Below are 13,997 nucleotides of genomic sequence, written 5' to 3' on the forward strand. Positions count from 1 at the left end.
CATGACGTCACTGGATGACAAAGGTATGTGATCGGTGCAAACATTATAATGAAGAGATGCGTGTCACGTGAGAACATGACTACATTCCACAGTCAAGGCGCCAATACATTTCGACGTGACGCGGTGCGCATGCTCACCGGAGTTCATTTCGTCGGGTCACGCCGACGTTGCCACGCCAGGCACCGATCCTGTCGTATACTCGCAGGTGCGCGCCGCGCTGCGTGACAACATACCATGCTCACAGCGTGCTCGTGGTCGTTTCGCTAGCTCCACATATACTAAATATTGTATCACGTGACGTGAATAGATGAAGAAGCTAAACGAAACATCCAAACATGAGAATCATAACACGGAAGCCAAGTACGGCATTATTTATTTCTACCTCATAACGTTGTGCTGACTTTAAAGTGACATATCAATTAACCTTTCTCATTCGTGCTTCGCATATCATCGATTCCCACTGTACGTGGGATCTGCCATTTTTTTAATGTTGGAATAAAAACCAAAACGTCGATTTGTAGGAAGAAATGCTGTAATACAAGTTATTAAACTTTTGCAACACTTATCTGTTGGGTACTGCCGACGTCGCAATAAAATAAAAGCAGACGTGACAAAAATCGCGTCATTTTCAGTAGGCAGACGTACTTCATCACCGCACTTGGCGTCTTCAATACCAGTGATTCACGCTAGCAGTTCCTGCGTATCTAAATGTGAGTCATTCGCGACTGTGTCTATAAAAGAGTGCACTAATCATGCCTTATTGATGCGCGCCGCAATGTAAGTCGAGAATGAAGCGCCGCGCACTCAACTTGAGCATCGTTTCAGGAAATTCCAGTGGAGATTTGCGTGAGCAATGTCTTCAGGCTAACTCTAGGCACAACTGGGTGCTGAGTCTGACGTAGCCGTTCTGGTCTAAGTGATCGCAGAACTAGGTTCACAGAGCCCAGCACTTTTCTGCGAATCAAACTCTAAATTGTAATTTTTTTCTTCAAATATTCGTGTGTGCCGGTAATATGTCTGCGCCTTTTTGGTGCGTAACCTATTTCTTCTACGCTGGTGGTTGCTTCAGAACAGCTATATTTATTTTCAAAGTAGTACCATCTTTCATCACTCGGATACGTACCAACAGAAAAGGTTATTTCCCATCTGATGCGACGCTCCGCAGGCGCACCAGCACAACCCCACCCGCCAAAGATAGAGATAAACAACAAGTAACAGACTAATGGGTGGAATAACTGCCCGGTGTTGGGTTCTGGGTTGGAGTCCTGTGAACTGCAATCATTTGAGGCACGGAAACAAAAGAACCGGTTGAAGGCTCTTTTCACGATACTGCCAGGGCAACTAAAAATTAACAAAGATTTGTACTTAAATGTGTCACGGAAACGAAGCACTAGGGTTAATCACGACTGTGTTTTAGTACCGTACTCTTGTCGGAGTGATGTGTTTCATTATTCTTTTTTCCCAGCTGCAATTGAGCTTTGGAATGCGTTGCTAGGCATTGTAGTAAATGCAAGCGATCTTTGCCAATTCGAAAAATTGTTGGACATGTACTTGAGTTATGCAGCTGCATAACTCAAGGCCTGCATGTTTCCTTGCTTTGAGTTTCTTCGTTTTCTTTCTCCCAGTGGTGTTTAGAATGCGCAGCCCGGAATTGATGTAAATGCATGCAGTGTTCGCCTATTTGAAATAAGGTACATATGTATTAATTGACTATGCTACTACCTGACATAGATGTATAATGGTTGTTTTGTATTTGGTTGTACCCTTCCTGTAAGAGCTCTCGAGAGAGGGCTGACAGTATTATGAAAATTAATATTATAAAATAAATAAATAATACACACACGTAACAGTGAATGCTTGTAACCCCAAGAAGCAACAAATCGACGCTGTCACATTAGCGGGTCTCAAGGCGAAGGGCTAACCTGACAGGTTACATAACACATGCACCGCCAATTGTTTGGGGTATGCACAAATTATAAGCTCGTGTGGGCAAGTCATGTCTGTCATGGCTACAGCGTTAAGTGGATGTCTGGAAACCTATTCTCAGCTGCAAACATTCATAGCGCTGCCACAGTAACTTCAACACTGTAATTATTGATGACAGATAACGGGATATAATACTTTAGAAACCAACCTTCAGTTAGCGGTCAAAATGTTACGGCGCAGCGGCGTCACGTAGCCGCGCTGTTTCTTCCGTGGATGCTGTGGATGGCACGTATCCGAGGGGATAAAAGGATCGACACACTCAGCGATTCCATGCAGCACAGTGCGGGTGCTCGGTGTAAGAACAGGCCTCGCGTGGTGGCAGGTATTCTTTGGAGAGCGACGACGTTGTTGCTCAATTTGGTTCACCCGTACACGAGAAAACAACTGAAAAGGCCAAAGACAGATGAGGAGAGGCACGGCTTCTGCTCTGCCCTCCTCTCCATCACCTACTCACGGCAGCTGGGCATCACGAACACAACCCGTTCATTGGCACCTGCGGCGGCCGCAAGTCTGCTCCAAGATCGCGGCACGCACCTCGGAACAACAACTGCGGCGAGGGATCGTCCACTTGCACTTCCCGGTTGACCCCCCGGGCCGGAATGGCGCCTCCTCCGCCGAGACTGCGTTCCAGGTGGAGAGGGACGCCCCGAAGCTCGTCGCCATTTGCACGAGTTGGCGCGCACCGATCCCCGCCAAGGTCATTTGTCCGAGGAGGTCACTTGGGGAAGTGAAAGAGGAGGAGGGGCACACGCAGCTTCAGGGGAGGTCGTTGCAGCCCTGAGAGGCATACCTACACGCAAGGCATTTTGTGTTCTTCCGAGAAGGCGGGAACGGCGGTGAGGAGGTTCAGCATCGTGACGGACGATGAAAAGGCGCAAAAGAAGCAGGATAGCAGTAAAAAATGAACGCCCATGCTGTCTATACTCGCTCTAAATGAGGCTCTTGGGTGAAGCCTTGTGAGAGGTAAAACGGTCGCGTTTTGTGCAAAGTCATAAACACGGCCATTACCGGCACTCCGGCCTGCGAAGAGGCCTCAAAACTGTGTGACGCAGAAGAACACTTTGACTGTTAATAGGCAAGCAGTGATCCAGGCTCACAACATACGGAATAGTAGCCACAGTGGCACTATAACCAGGGCTGAACAGGTGTGCGAGACGCGCTCAGATCATTTTTCTCCAGAAGTGTTCTGGAAATTAAATCAACTCATTTTTTTTTATTTCAACCATATATACATAGATGGAGGACACAGGGAAAAAAAACCGCCTAGAGGCGTCTTGACTAGTCCGCAGCCTCCATCTATCTCATTCTTATTCATGTTTGGCAGATTTACAGCTGGGCCGTCAACTATCGCGGTCTGGTTCTATCACGCGCCCAGCCCAAGATCACGATTATTGGTCGAAATTCAGTCCTCTATGGTAAGGTAGGGTTAATATTCCGGATAGGCATCTCGGCCAACAGTGATGAATTCTAGTGTCAGTGACTGGGTAGCAGGCGTCCAGTTAAAACTGTTATATAGAGAGAACTTGATAGTACTTTAAGCAACCGTTAGTAGAGCTCAGACGAAAGTGAACGCTCCAGAGCAAGGGCCTCAAGCTCCCCTCAGCTGGCGGGCCGTCGTCTCGAAATTTAATCCTGCATGGGCTGAGTAGTAAAGAAAATAGATGCGGGGGGGATTTAATATGTCCGCTGAGGCTGCCGTTTTGAAAAAAACCTATTTCCGATATTGCAGATATGGATCATTTCATAAGCGGATTCAGCGTCAGGATTACATACCATATTAATACTGTTTTCCATAGTGATTGAAATCCGGACAAAGATTCCTAGATAGAGAAATTTAGTTCCGCGGCTATATTTCAGCACATGGTGACTGCTGGAGATACTTTACAAAAAAAAAATTGCCCGCAGCTTCCCTCGGGGGAACACTGAGGAGGATGCGGAGCATATAATTGGTTAACGGGGTGTTAAAGTGCGACTTACTTGGGTCGATGGCTAAATTGGTTAACGTGGTTGTGAAATGGGGTGTTAAATTGCGGCTTACTTGGGTCGATGGCTAAATTGGTTAACGTGGTTGTAGGAGGGGGTGTTAAATGAGTGAACACGTACACACGTATGCGAAAGGACGGCGCTGGTCGAAGGGACGTCGATCATTGTGTTTGTGGATTCGTTGGAATTCATTTCACCGCGACCTTGGACGTCGACGCGCCGTACAAACCAACCGACGAGCGGCAACTGAGCGAGCGAGCGCCGACCTTGAGTATATATACAGCACGACGGCGCATGCGCTGTCAGCTGTCGAATGTTCTCGAAGGAGAAGCGCGCGTGGCACAGATGGTGGGCGACGGCGCGACGGCGCATGCGCGCGCGTCAGCTGTCGAATGTTCGAGAAGCGGTGCGGACGGCGCGGACGGCGCAGACGGCGCACTACAAGGCGCGAGTATAAGATGCTTCCGCATCTAAAAAAGCGCAGCACGTTTTCAAGGGACAGGAAAGCGTAGACAAAAGCAAAGCAAGCAGCAACCCAAAACTGCACCTGGTGACAACTTTGGCAGCACAGCAAGGCTACGGATCCGAAGCACGCACTTTTTTGCAACGCGGCATGCAGGCCGCGAAGGATAACTTTTTTGTAGATGGCGTGGCGTGAAACAACTCATAAAAAGAAAAGAAACATGTGGCGCGTTCAATATTTTTTTGTTGTAAGAAAGTTTATCCCATGACGAATATTCATTTTTTTTCTGTTTCGATTTTCCAGGGTTGCCGTAATTGGTTTCACATGTTCGTGCCTCTTTAGGCGACGATGGCGTCACTCGGTTGGAGTATGTGAACGTCGAAGTGCAGTGCACTTTTATCAAACCTTGTGAGCATGAATGAGTAGGTGTTCATTAGTTGATCTACATTTACCGGAGATTAAGAAATGAAGACAGTGGTGCGTTTGCGAAGTGTTTTCAAACTGCTAGCAAATGAACTCCTTTGTGTAATACTAACACTTGCACCGGAAGCTGCTCTCACGTAGTCTTGACTGCGCTATACTAGAGCACGTTGTCGCCAGCTATAGCGACATCAACGCCATGAGCAAGGCAGTAACTGTACAGTCGAAGAGCTTACGCGACCCCAGCGACAACGACATACCTCTGCTATGACCAGAAGGTCCCCACAATATATCAGAGTTTGAATCAAACCTTAATAGTTGGACCATTTCAACATTTCTTTGACGCAATAGAGATCTCGGGTGCGAAATAGCAGTCAGTGTTTCTGAGTGTTTCAGAGTGGAACCTTTATGAGAAGTTGCGAAGCAGTTTGGTTGTTCCGAAAACAGTGGTTGAAAAGGCGATTGCTTAGGTAACTTATTGGTCATTATATCCTTCGTAGCTCTGCTATTGTGAAAAGTTACAAGTTTAGTCTCCGCGGTAAATTAGATCATGAAAGTTCAATAAAGCACTTTTTTAAAAAGCACGAACTCGCAAATTCCTGAACAGACTCATGGGAAACTATAGAAAGACAGCTAACATTCGCGACATCCATATATGTGCAAGAAACAACGAACTAATACGTTGTCATTATGAAGATTCTTTCACTCACTAATTTGTTGCAGTAATATGAAAAAGCACGTGGCACATAGTTGTCATTTCTCAAAATATCTTACATGGTGCATGCAGCTGAAGCTGATCTATAGTTGTGAAAAATAGACTAGTGGAGAAGGGGGGTAGTCTTGGTGGCAGGGACAACGACGAAACGAAAAGAACAACGACGTGGGTTTCGAAGCTAACCCTTTGTTCAGTGACAATGATCTAATGAGCATCGTCATCATCAGTAAAGAGGTGTCCAGCTCTACGATCACCGGTCCTCGTTATTATCATTGGTTGCTGTGAAACCCGAGAATGCTCGTTCCGGGACTACGATGTATGTCGAGCATCTTCGAAAAGTGCGTGGGACTGTCAGCGCCAGCGTATCACGAAATATTACGCTACGGTCAGGACTACTGCCGGATTCCGACACCGAGGTACGCGAGGTTAACAGGCAAGTCGCAGTTTTGATCACTAGGGAAGCTGAGCTCCGCCACTTGGACAAGCAGATGCTCGACGTAACCGAAGACGAGGCAGTTGACCAAGAACTCGAGAATGCTGCACGCTACCGTGAGAAGATCTTGTATGCGATCGCTGAGGGGCAGTTTTTCCTGACTGTGCACGGACAGTATCTTCACATACGTAGCACGTGCTATTAGCCTCTTGATTACTTCAGAGATGCCAGCAAAACCTAAGAGCGACCTGGTTTCTTTAAATACACCAATGCCTATGAATTTGGAGCCGGCACGCTGGCGGACATGCAGCTGATTTCCCTGTTGTTCACGCAGGTTTTCGCAAGTTTTGGATTTGCCTTCTGGCTCGCTGCGATTGTCGGCAGCGCAGATCTACACTCTGGCCAAAACTAAGCTTCAGCGGTGCTGTCATCTTCGGCGAGTATCGCATCCCACGCCTTGTCGGACCACGCCACGAATTCCGAGCCCGCTATCTTCGATGACGAGCTCGGCGCGTGGCGGAACTTCAGTGATTGCCATCGACCAATCACCTACGGGCATTGGCGCCCATGTGACCAAAATGAACCCTATATAGACGAGCAACGCTTCTGCCTCGTGGGATTTGGAGCCGGCACGCTGGCGGACATGCAGCTGATTTCCCTGTTGTTCACGCAGGTTCTCGCAAGTTTTGGATTTGCCTTCTGGCTCGCTGCGATTGTCGGCAGCGCAGATCTACACTCTGGCCAAAACCAAGCTTCAGCGGTGCTGTCATCTTCGGCGAGTATCGCATCCCACGCCTTGTCGGACCACGCCACGAATTCCGAGCCCGCTATCTTCGATGACGAGCTCGGCGCGTGGCGGAACTTCAGTGATTGCCATCGACCAATCACCTACGGACATTGGCGCCCATGTGACCAAAATGAACCCTATATAGACGAGCAACGCTTCTGCCTCGTGGGATTTGGAGCCGGCACGCTGGCGGACATGCAGCTGATTTCCCTGTTGTTCACGCAGGTTTTCGCAAGTTTTGGATTTGCCTTCTGGCTCGCTGCGATTGTCGGCAGCGCAGATCTACACTCTGGCCAAAACCAAGCTTCAGCGGTGCTGTCATCTTCGGCGAGTATCGCATCCCACGCCTTGTCAGACCACGCCACGAATTCCAAGCCCGCTATCTTCGATGACGAGCTCGGCGCGTGGCGGAACTTCAGTGATTGCCATCGACCAATCACCTACGGGCATTGGCGCCCAGGGACCAAAATGAACCCTATATAGATGAGCAACGCTTCTGCCTCGTGGGATTTGGAGCCGGCACGCTGGCGGACATGCAGCTGATTTCCCTGTTGTTCACGCAGGTTGGTTTGCATTATCCCATTCGGGCTTCTCGACTATTGTGTGCGTTGCCGGCTCCTCCCACTTTGGCATTTGCTGATGCTCCTTGTCGTAACAGAGCGCGAGCGCCTCGAAGAACGCCTTTTCTGTTTGCTAAAAGGGTGTTTTATTTGTTCCTACTGTTGTTGCTTTCCGGCGATAGGGAACTTAACCCGGGCCCTGTTGAAATGGATATCTTACAAAGCCTGCAAAAAGGGCAGACTGAAATCCTAAAGAAGCTAGATTCCTTTGAATCCCGGATCGCGAAGCATGAGGGAATGATAGCGGACATAAAGGACAGCCTTGGAGCAACTAAGAAGCAAGTCGAAGACTTAGGCAAAATAGTTACAGAGCATAAGGATGACATTTCGATTCTGCAGAAAGAGTTGAGGAATTTACAGGCTAAGAACGTTGACCTGGAAAACAGAAGTCGTAGACAAAACCTTTTGTTTTATGGAGTAGATGACAATAAAAAAGAAACATGGGACGAATCCCAGGAATTGATAAAAAAAAATCGTTGGCGACAAGCTTGGAATCGAAGTGGCATTGTTAGAGGGCACATCGCATTGGTGTATACCGTGAACAAAAAAAGCGACCTATCATCGCAAATTTCGCTTCGTACAAAGAAAGGCAAGAAATTTTGTCCAACGCAAAAAAATTGAAGGGGTCAGGTTTCAGCATTGATCAGGATCTTGCGCCAGCTACTCGGGAAGTGCGAAAGCGGTTATGGGAATACGGTAGAGCCCACAAAAGTGAGAGCACAAAAGTAAGACTGAACTTTGAGAGGCTTTCCCTTGATGAAAAAACGTATGTATGGGATGACGAGAAGGAAGTCGTTCCATTGCGAAAAAAAATGACGCGCACCTGGAAAAAAAAAAAACACGCCCGACACAGCTTCGTCGCTGTTTTAATAAATTGTAGAAGCATAACGAAAAAGACGGACGAATTGGCGGGGCTTGTCGAGTCTGTTAAAGCTGACGTAGTTATCGGAACAGAATCGTGGCTGCACCGTGATATCAGCGACTGTGAAGTATTTCCAAGTGACTTTGTCGCGTACCGCAAAGATAGACCAAGCCATGGGGGCGGTGTATTCTTACTTGTGCGAAGTTCTTTGAAATCTGCTGTCCTCGACATTCAGTGTGATATTGAATCTGTTTAGTGCACGATTACCCTAGATGATAATTCTTCATTCACGGTAGGTGCATTTTATCGACCCCCAAACTCGGACTACAAAACACTTCAGTCGTTAAATGAGATTATCTCGGAAGTTTCAAACCGAACATTCCTTCTTGCTGGTGATTTTAATTTGCCAGACTTAGAATGGCATGATGGAATATGCGTACGAGGCACTGGGTGCCGCGCAAACATAGAAATGAAATATATGATAGACAACTGCGGCCTTACCCAGTTTGTTACTTGCCCAACTAGAAATAATAACCTTCTTGACCTTGTGTTCTCAAATTCACCCAGTATGGTGAATAATGTCAATGTTATTCCAGGAATCAGCGACCACATGGCTGTTGTTGCAGAAATCAAAAAAGAATGTAAAAACACCTCAAATAGTGCGGCAAGAAAGGTTTTTCTGTTCAGTAGGGGTGACTACACAAGAATAGTCGAAAAGCTAGAAGATTATTTGTCCGTGTTTGAATGCCTAGCTGAACACTACAGTATGAATTATTTATGGCTTAGCTTTAAGGACAAGTTGTTAGCACTCGTAGATAAGTATATACCTGCGAAACAAGCCGGAAAGCTTCATAAACGCAAGAAGCCATGGATGACGTCCGGTATTTTGAGATTAATCCGGAAAAGGCGATGGGTTTTTGGTAAATTAAAGAAATCTGGAAGCAGTGACCACGTGAAAGAATTACAAGCATTAACGGAGCAGTATAAATCATGTGTGGAAAGCGCAAAAACAAAATATTTCGAAGGGCTCAGCAATAAAATGAAAACTAATTCAAAGTGTTTCTGGCATTATATCAAAGAGTGTGGGTCTGATCATGTTAGAGTGGCTGAACTAAACTTTAATAATATGGTTGTAGTTGATGAGGAAGCAAAAGCTACCTGTTTAAACAAATATTTCCAGTCTGTGTTCTTGCCCAAGCTTGACGTTCCTTCAAAACCACACCCAACCACGATTCCGCCGATGCCACCGGTAGAACTGAGTGTCCGTGGCATATGTTCTCTTCTAGAAAACCAAGATGAATCCAAAGCAGTTGGTCCTGATGGCATCTCTCCTCGTATTCTAAAGCGATGTGCACTGCCAATTTCCCTTTACCTTTATATAATTCATTCAAAATCCCTTTCAACGGGAACTCTACCCGAAGATTGGAAAATTTGTCATGTTGTTCCGTTTCATAAGGGTGGCTCAAAAAAAGATGTAACAAATTACCGACCCATTTGATTGACGTCAGTGGCATGCAAAATTTTCGAGCACATTTTATCCAAGCACATATTGAACCATCTTACTGCTAATAATGTATTAATAAATGAGCAGCACGGTTTTCGTAAAGGTTTTTCTTGTACGACGCAACTTGTAGAGTTCTTTCACGAGCTGGCTTCCAACGTTGATGAAGGTGGGCAAACAGATTGTGTGTTTTTAGATTTTCGAAAGGCCTTTGACACCGTGTCACACTCCCTTCTCCTGGCTAAATTACAGACTCTAAATTTCGACCCAAATGTGTTCATCTGGATAACGAATTACTTGCTGAACAGGCGTCAATGCGTTCTTTTAAATGGGAAGTGTTCATCCTATGTTAACGTTACATCAGGCGTGCCCCAAGGCTCTGTCCTTGGGCCTCTCTTATTTCTTATTTTTGTAAATGATATTTCTGTGGGTATTTCGTCGCGCATGCGTTTATTTGCCGACGATTGTGTGTTATATCGACAGGTTCAGAACGAAGGTGACTGTGCTTATTTGCAGAACGATTTGGATTGTATTGTACAGTGGTGCCAGAAGTGGCAAATGACGCTAAACCCCAAAAATTGCGTTCATATGCGTGTTTCCAAAAAAAAAGAAACCAATAGTAACGGCGTACACCATAGATACGCATACTGTTATTACCGAACCAACATGCACATATCTTGGCGTTGTTTTGTCGCATGCCTGCTCATGGAATGCCAATGTTGATCACGTTGCTGGCAAAGCGGCAAGGGCTCTAAACTTCATTCAGAGGAACCTAAGATTGGCACCCCGAACATTAAAAAATACAGCCTATCTCACATGTATTAGACCGATTTTGGAATACGCATGTCCTGTGTGGGACCCGATGCAGGCGAACTTGATTGATAAGCTTGAAAAAATACAAAACAGAGCTGCGCGGTTTGTTTTAGGGCGTTACGAGCGGAGAGACAGCTGCAGTGCTATGAAAGCTGAATTGGGTTGGGAATTGCTTTCTTTACGCAGGAAAAAACTGCGTTTCAAGTTTTTCTTTTCTGTTTTTCATGGGCGGACTGGAATTGACCGTCATAACTATTTCAGTGAACCCAGTTACATATCTAGTCAACATGGCCACCGACGCAAAGTGAAAGAATATCGTGCAAGAACGACCATGTTTTATAATTCCTTTTTTGTGATGACCATTAGAGATTGGAACCGGCTGCAAGACAAGCAAGTGTGCTGTATAAACGAAGAATTGTTTTATTCCAGTCTGTAACCCCCCTGCTGTAACGCCTTTTTGAGCAAAGCGGGGCACTCACCGAATAAAGAATAAAGAATAAAGAATGCATCTCCGAAGACAATGGAAAAGCCACGAGATGTTACGAAGGCTCATATTTCCAAAACGTAAGCAGTCTGTCTGCAGGCCTAGAAGTATTTGAAAACAGTTCGATTAAACTGGAAGAAACTAACACAGCATTAGGCGTGATGGCGTGCGAAAGCGTGGAATAGTTACTGCAGAATTCGATGCTTCTGGCCACTTTTGGCAAGAAACTAACAACAATAACGTGCATGAAAAATACTCCTCAGCAAACGTTTGACGCTGTGAATGGGACAGGAGCGGAACAGTCATTGGAGGATTCTGGCAGTACTCTGAAGTTGAAGGAAGAACCAAGAAACAAAAAAAAATCATTGAGTGAATGATATGAGGGGTTTAACGCCCCAAAACCTTCATATGAATACGAAAAATTATCAAAATAAAAAAATCAAGCGATTGCCAAACTTGAAAAATGAAAAGGAAGTCGAACAGATGATGGCAGCTGTGGCATTTGTGAAAATATCGACCATGATGAACACGTTGCTGTCACTAGCCAAGTGATGATGAGTGCGAAAAAACCTGCTGACAGTTTGACAGCTATCAAGAATGACCAATTTGATAACCTGGTCCGTGGAGCGAGCAGTCCTACCTTGTAGCCTTTCGTGTCCTCATTGTTTGATGCGCATTTGAGACGTCAGAACTTAACTCATTCCAATCAGCCGCGCGGTACCAGACGATGATGCAACAAAACAAGGGGATGGTCGCCTAAAAGCGATGGTGAAAAGGCTACTTCTGCCTCTGAAAGCGAAGCGGCGGGTCCTGAAAAAGGAGCCGCAGCTGAACCGCCCCCGCGCGAACCAACCGCTCAAGCGTTGCAGCAAACATATTCCTACGGAATCGTGAGAAGCACAGGGCTCGGGCTACGGCAAGAAACGTCGGCGCAAGCATCCAGGAAATTCGTGTAGAAGACTGCAAAACACTGCAGTATAAACCGTCTACTGGAGAACCTGAGTGCGGAGTGCACCAACAACGCCACACCGAGATGGAAATGACAGAGATGGAAGCAAGCATCATTTACGTCAGGCTTCATCGGAGATTGGTATCACAGATGTGATGACTGTACGAGAACACTTGTCCGAAGAACGCGACTGCATCACGGACGAGACTAATAGTTCAGAACCTGCTTAGTGCGGTTGACAACTGACCACGGGGTGGACCACCGGTACAAACGTTGCACATGTCGTAGGCGACAGAATTGATTGTCATGCGTTCCCTTTCCCATCGAAAATAAAGGGGGGCATGGGCTTGGGGGGAGGCGCGACGGACGTAGACAAAGAGAAGAACGAAAGAGGGAAGGCGGAGCTAGCCCTGATCGAGTAAACGCCCTCTTGTACCACGACCACGGAGGGTTGTTCCTAATAATATTGTTTAACTACCTTCATCAAGTGACCACCGAAGGTCATATACGGTGAGTCATTTAAGATTGGGGAAATGTATAAAACAGCTTCGTTCATGAGCATTCGAATGCGAACGAAAACCACAGCCCATATACATTCATGTGTGGACCATTTATTAATCTATTTTGCACGAATTACAGAGTCGCGCATTGCTGAAGCTTGTCGCATATGCAATTCGTGGTGCACCGCAATGCATTTCATTTTGAGAATCCTTGAATTTATTTTTGTTTTTGAATACAGCTACAGTACTGCGGAACAAAAATAAACTTATCTTCAGAAATGACCGTAGCCTGTGGTTTATACAGAAACCGTAAATCCAAAGAAAAAGGACTGCGTACGTCTCTCCAGCAGAGAAGAAAGTTCTAAGATCACTCAACGCACAAGACTAGGTGTTTACCGCATGCAATCTTACAAGACTTGGCTTAACCGTCCGTAGGCGTAACAGCCACTTCATTGAAACACGCTTGCATTCGGGCACGTGAGTTGTACATGCAGCGAAGTGAATCTCATGATGAGACAAGCGCAAAAAATACACACACTCAGAGAGGACACAGACAAGCGCTTACTAGCAACTGAAAATTTTATTTCGAAGCAAACACTAATAAATACATCACACGCATGTACGTCATTCCCAACTCCACCTGTCATCATCAACAACGTGATATTACAAAATATGCACGCGCCCACAACCGGAAACAAACACGTACCAAGAACTAAGAAAAGAAAACGTAAAAAACAAAGAAACACAAAAAAACAAAAAACGTAACATAGAGAAAAACACTGGGTTATGTGACGTCCAAAAAAGCAAATTCCGCATCTGTTAGTAGAACTGACGCTTGGCTGACGCAACTGTCTTCTCCTTTCCGTATTCTATACGCTTCCATTATTTCTCTCGTCGTCCGCTTGTTGTGCCTGTCAATTATCCGTGTGTCGTAAAATTTTGGTTGGCATGTGCACTCCTTGCAGTGCATCGCTAAGTGTGAGTAAGGGGCCCCCTTTAGTGAACTCTCATATTGTCACGGGGTCGTGACGTGGCCGAAGACAGGAGACTTCGTGTTAGGATTTAACTGTTTATTTGGGCGAACCTGTGCCCGGTAAACTGAAAGTCCAATTACAGCAGCAGTCTCGCACAGATAGCAGTCTCGGACTGATAGCGGCGAACGGAGCGTCGGCCTTCGATCAACAACTGACAAGCGGCGAAGCGCGTCGGCATTTATACTCTTGCCGTCGAATGTTCTAGCGTTATCGCTGGCGGTGGCGTAGGTTCCAGAACAATCTGTACCGTTCGCACAGTGGGCGTGATCTTATCGAAATGATCTACTACAGTCCGGAACCTTCTAGAAAACTGCAGCCGCGGTTTGCGCTGAGAATCGTGCGGTGTTTTCGGACGATAACAAAAACTTGGGAAATGGAACGTGGCAATATTCACGAAGGCGCACATTTATGCGCCTTCGTGAGCAAAATACACACACTCAGAGAGGA

At 46.2% G+C, this 13,997-nt stretch overlaps 2 protein-coding genes across 6 annotated transcripts in view; one reads left to right on the forward strand and one right to left on the reverse strand.

Moving 5' to 3' along the window:
- LOC119169406 (monocarboxylate transporter 13) overlaps positions 1-2,572 on the reverse strand; it is a 32,343-nt gene extending 29,771 nt beyond the window's left edge. The window contains exons 1-3 of one of the 3 annotated variants that reach the window (XM_075884074.1): positions 2,441-2,561; positions 2,135-2,370; positions 138-217 (exon numbers count right to left, since the gene is read on the reverse strand). In XM_075884074.1, coding sequence (XP_075740189.1) covers positions 138-147 — 10 coding nt within the window. In that variant the 5' untranslated portion in view covers positions 148-217; positions 2,135-2,370; positions 2,441-2,561. Of the gene's footprint in view, positions 1-137; positions 218-2,134 lie in introns of all 3 variants that reach the window. The other 2 variants (XM_075884073.1, XM_037420493.2) reach the window with 2 other exon arrangements.
- Positions 1-13,997, forward strand: part of LOC142786393 (neprilysin-1-like) — a 557,390-nt gene that overhangs the window by 238,182 nt on the left and 305,211 nt on the right. The gene's annotated exons all lie outside the window — the stretch shown is intronic.

This window comes from Rhipicephalus microplus, unplaced genomic scaffold (genome assembly GCF_043290135.1).
Source record: "Rhipicephalus microplus isolate Deutch F79 unplaced genomic scaffold, USDA_Rmic scaffold_23, whole genome shotgun sequence".
Classification (NCBI taxonomy): domain Eukaryota; kingdom Metazoa; phylum Arthropoda; class Arachnida; order Ixodida; family Ixodidae; genus Rhipicephalus; species Rhipicephalus microplus.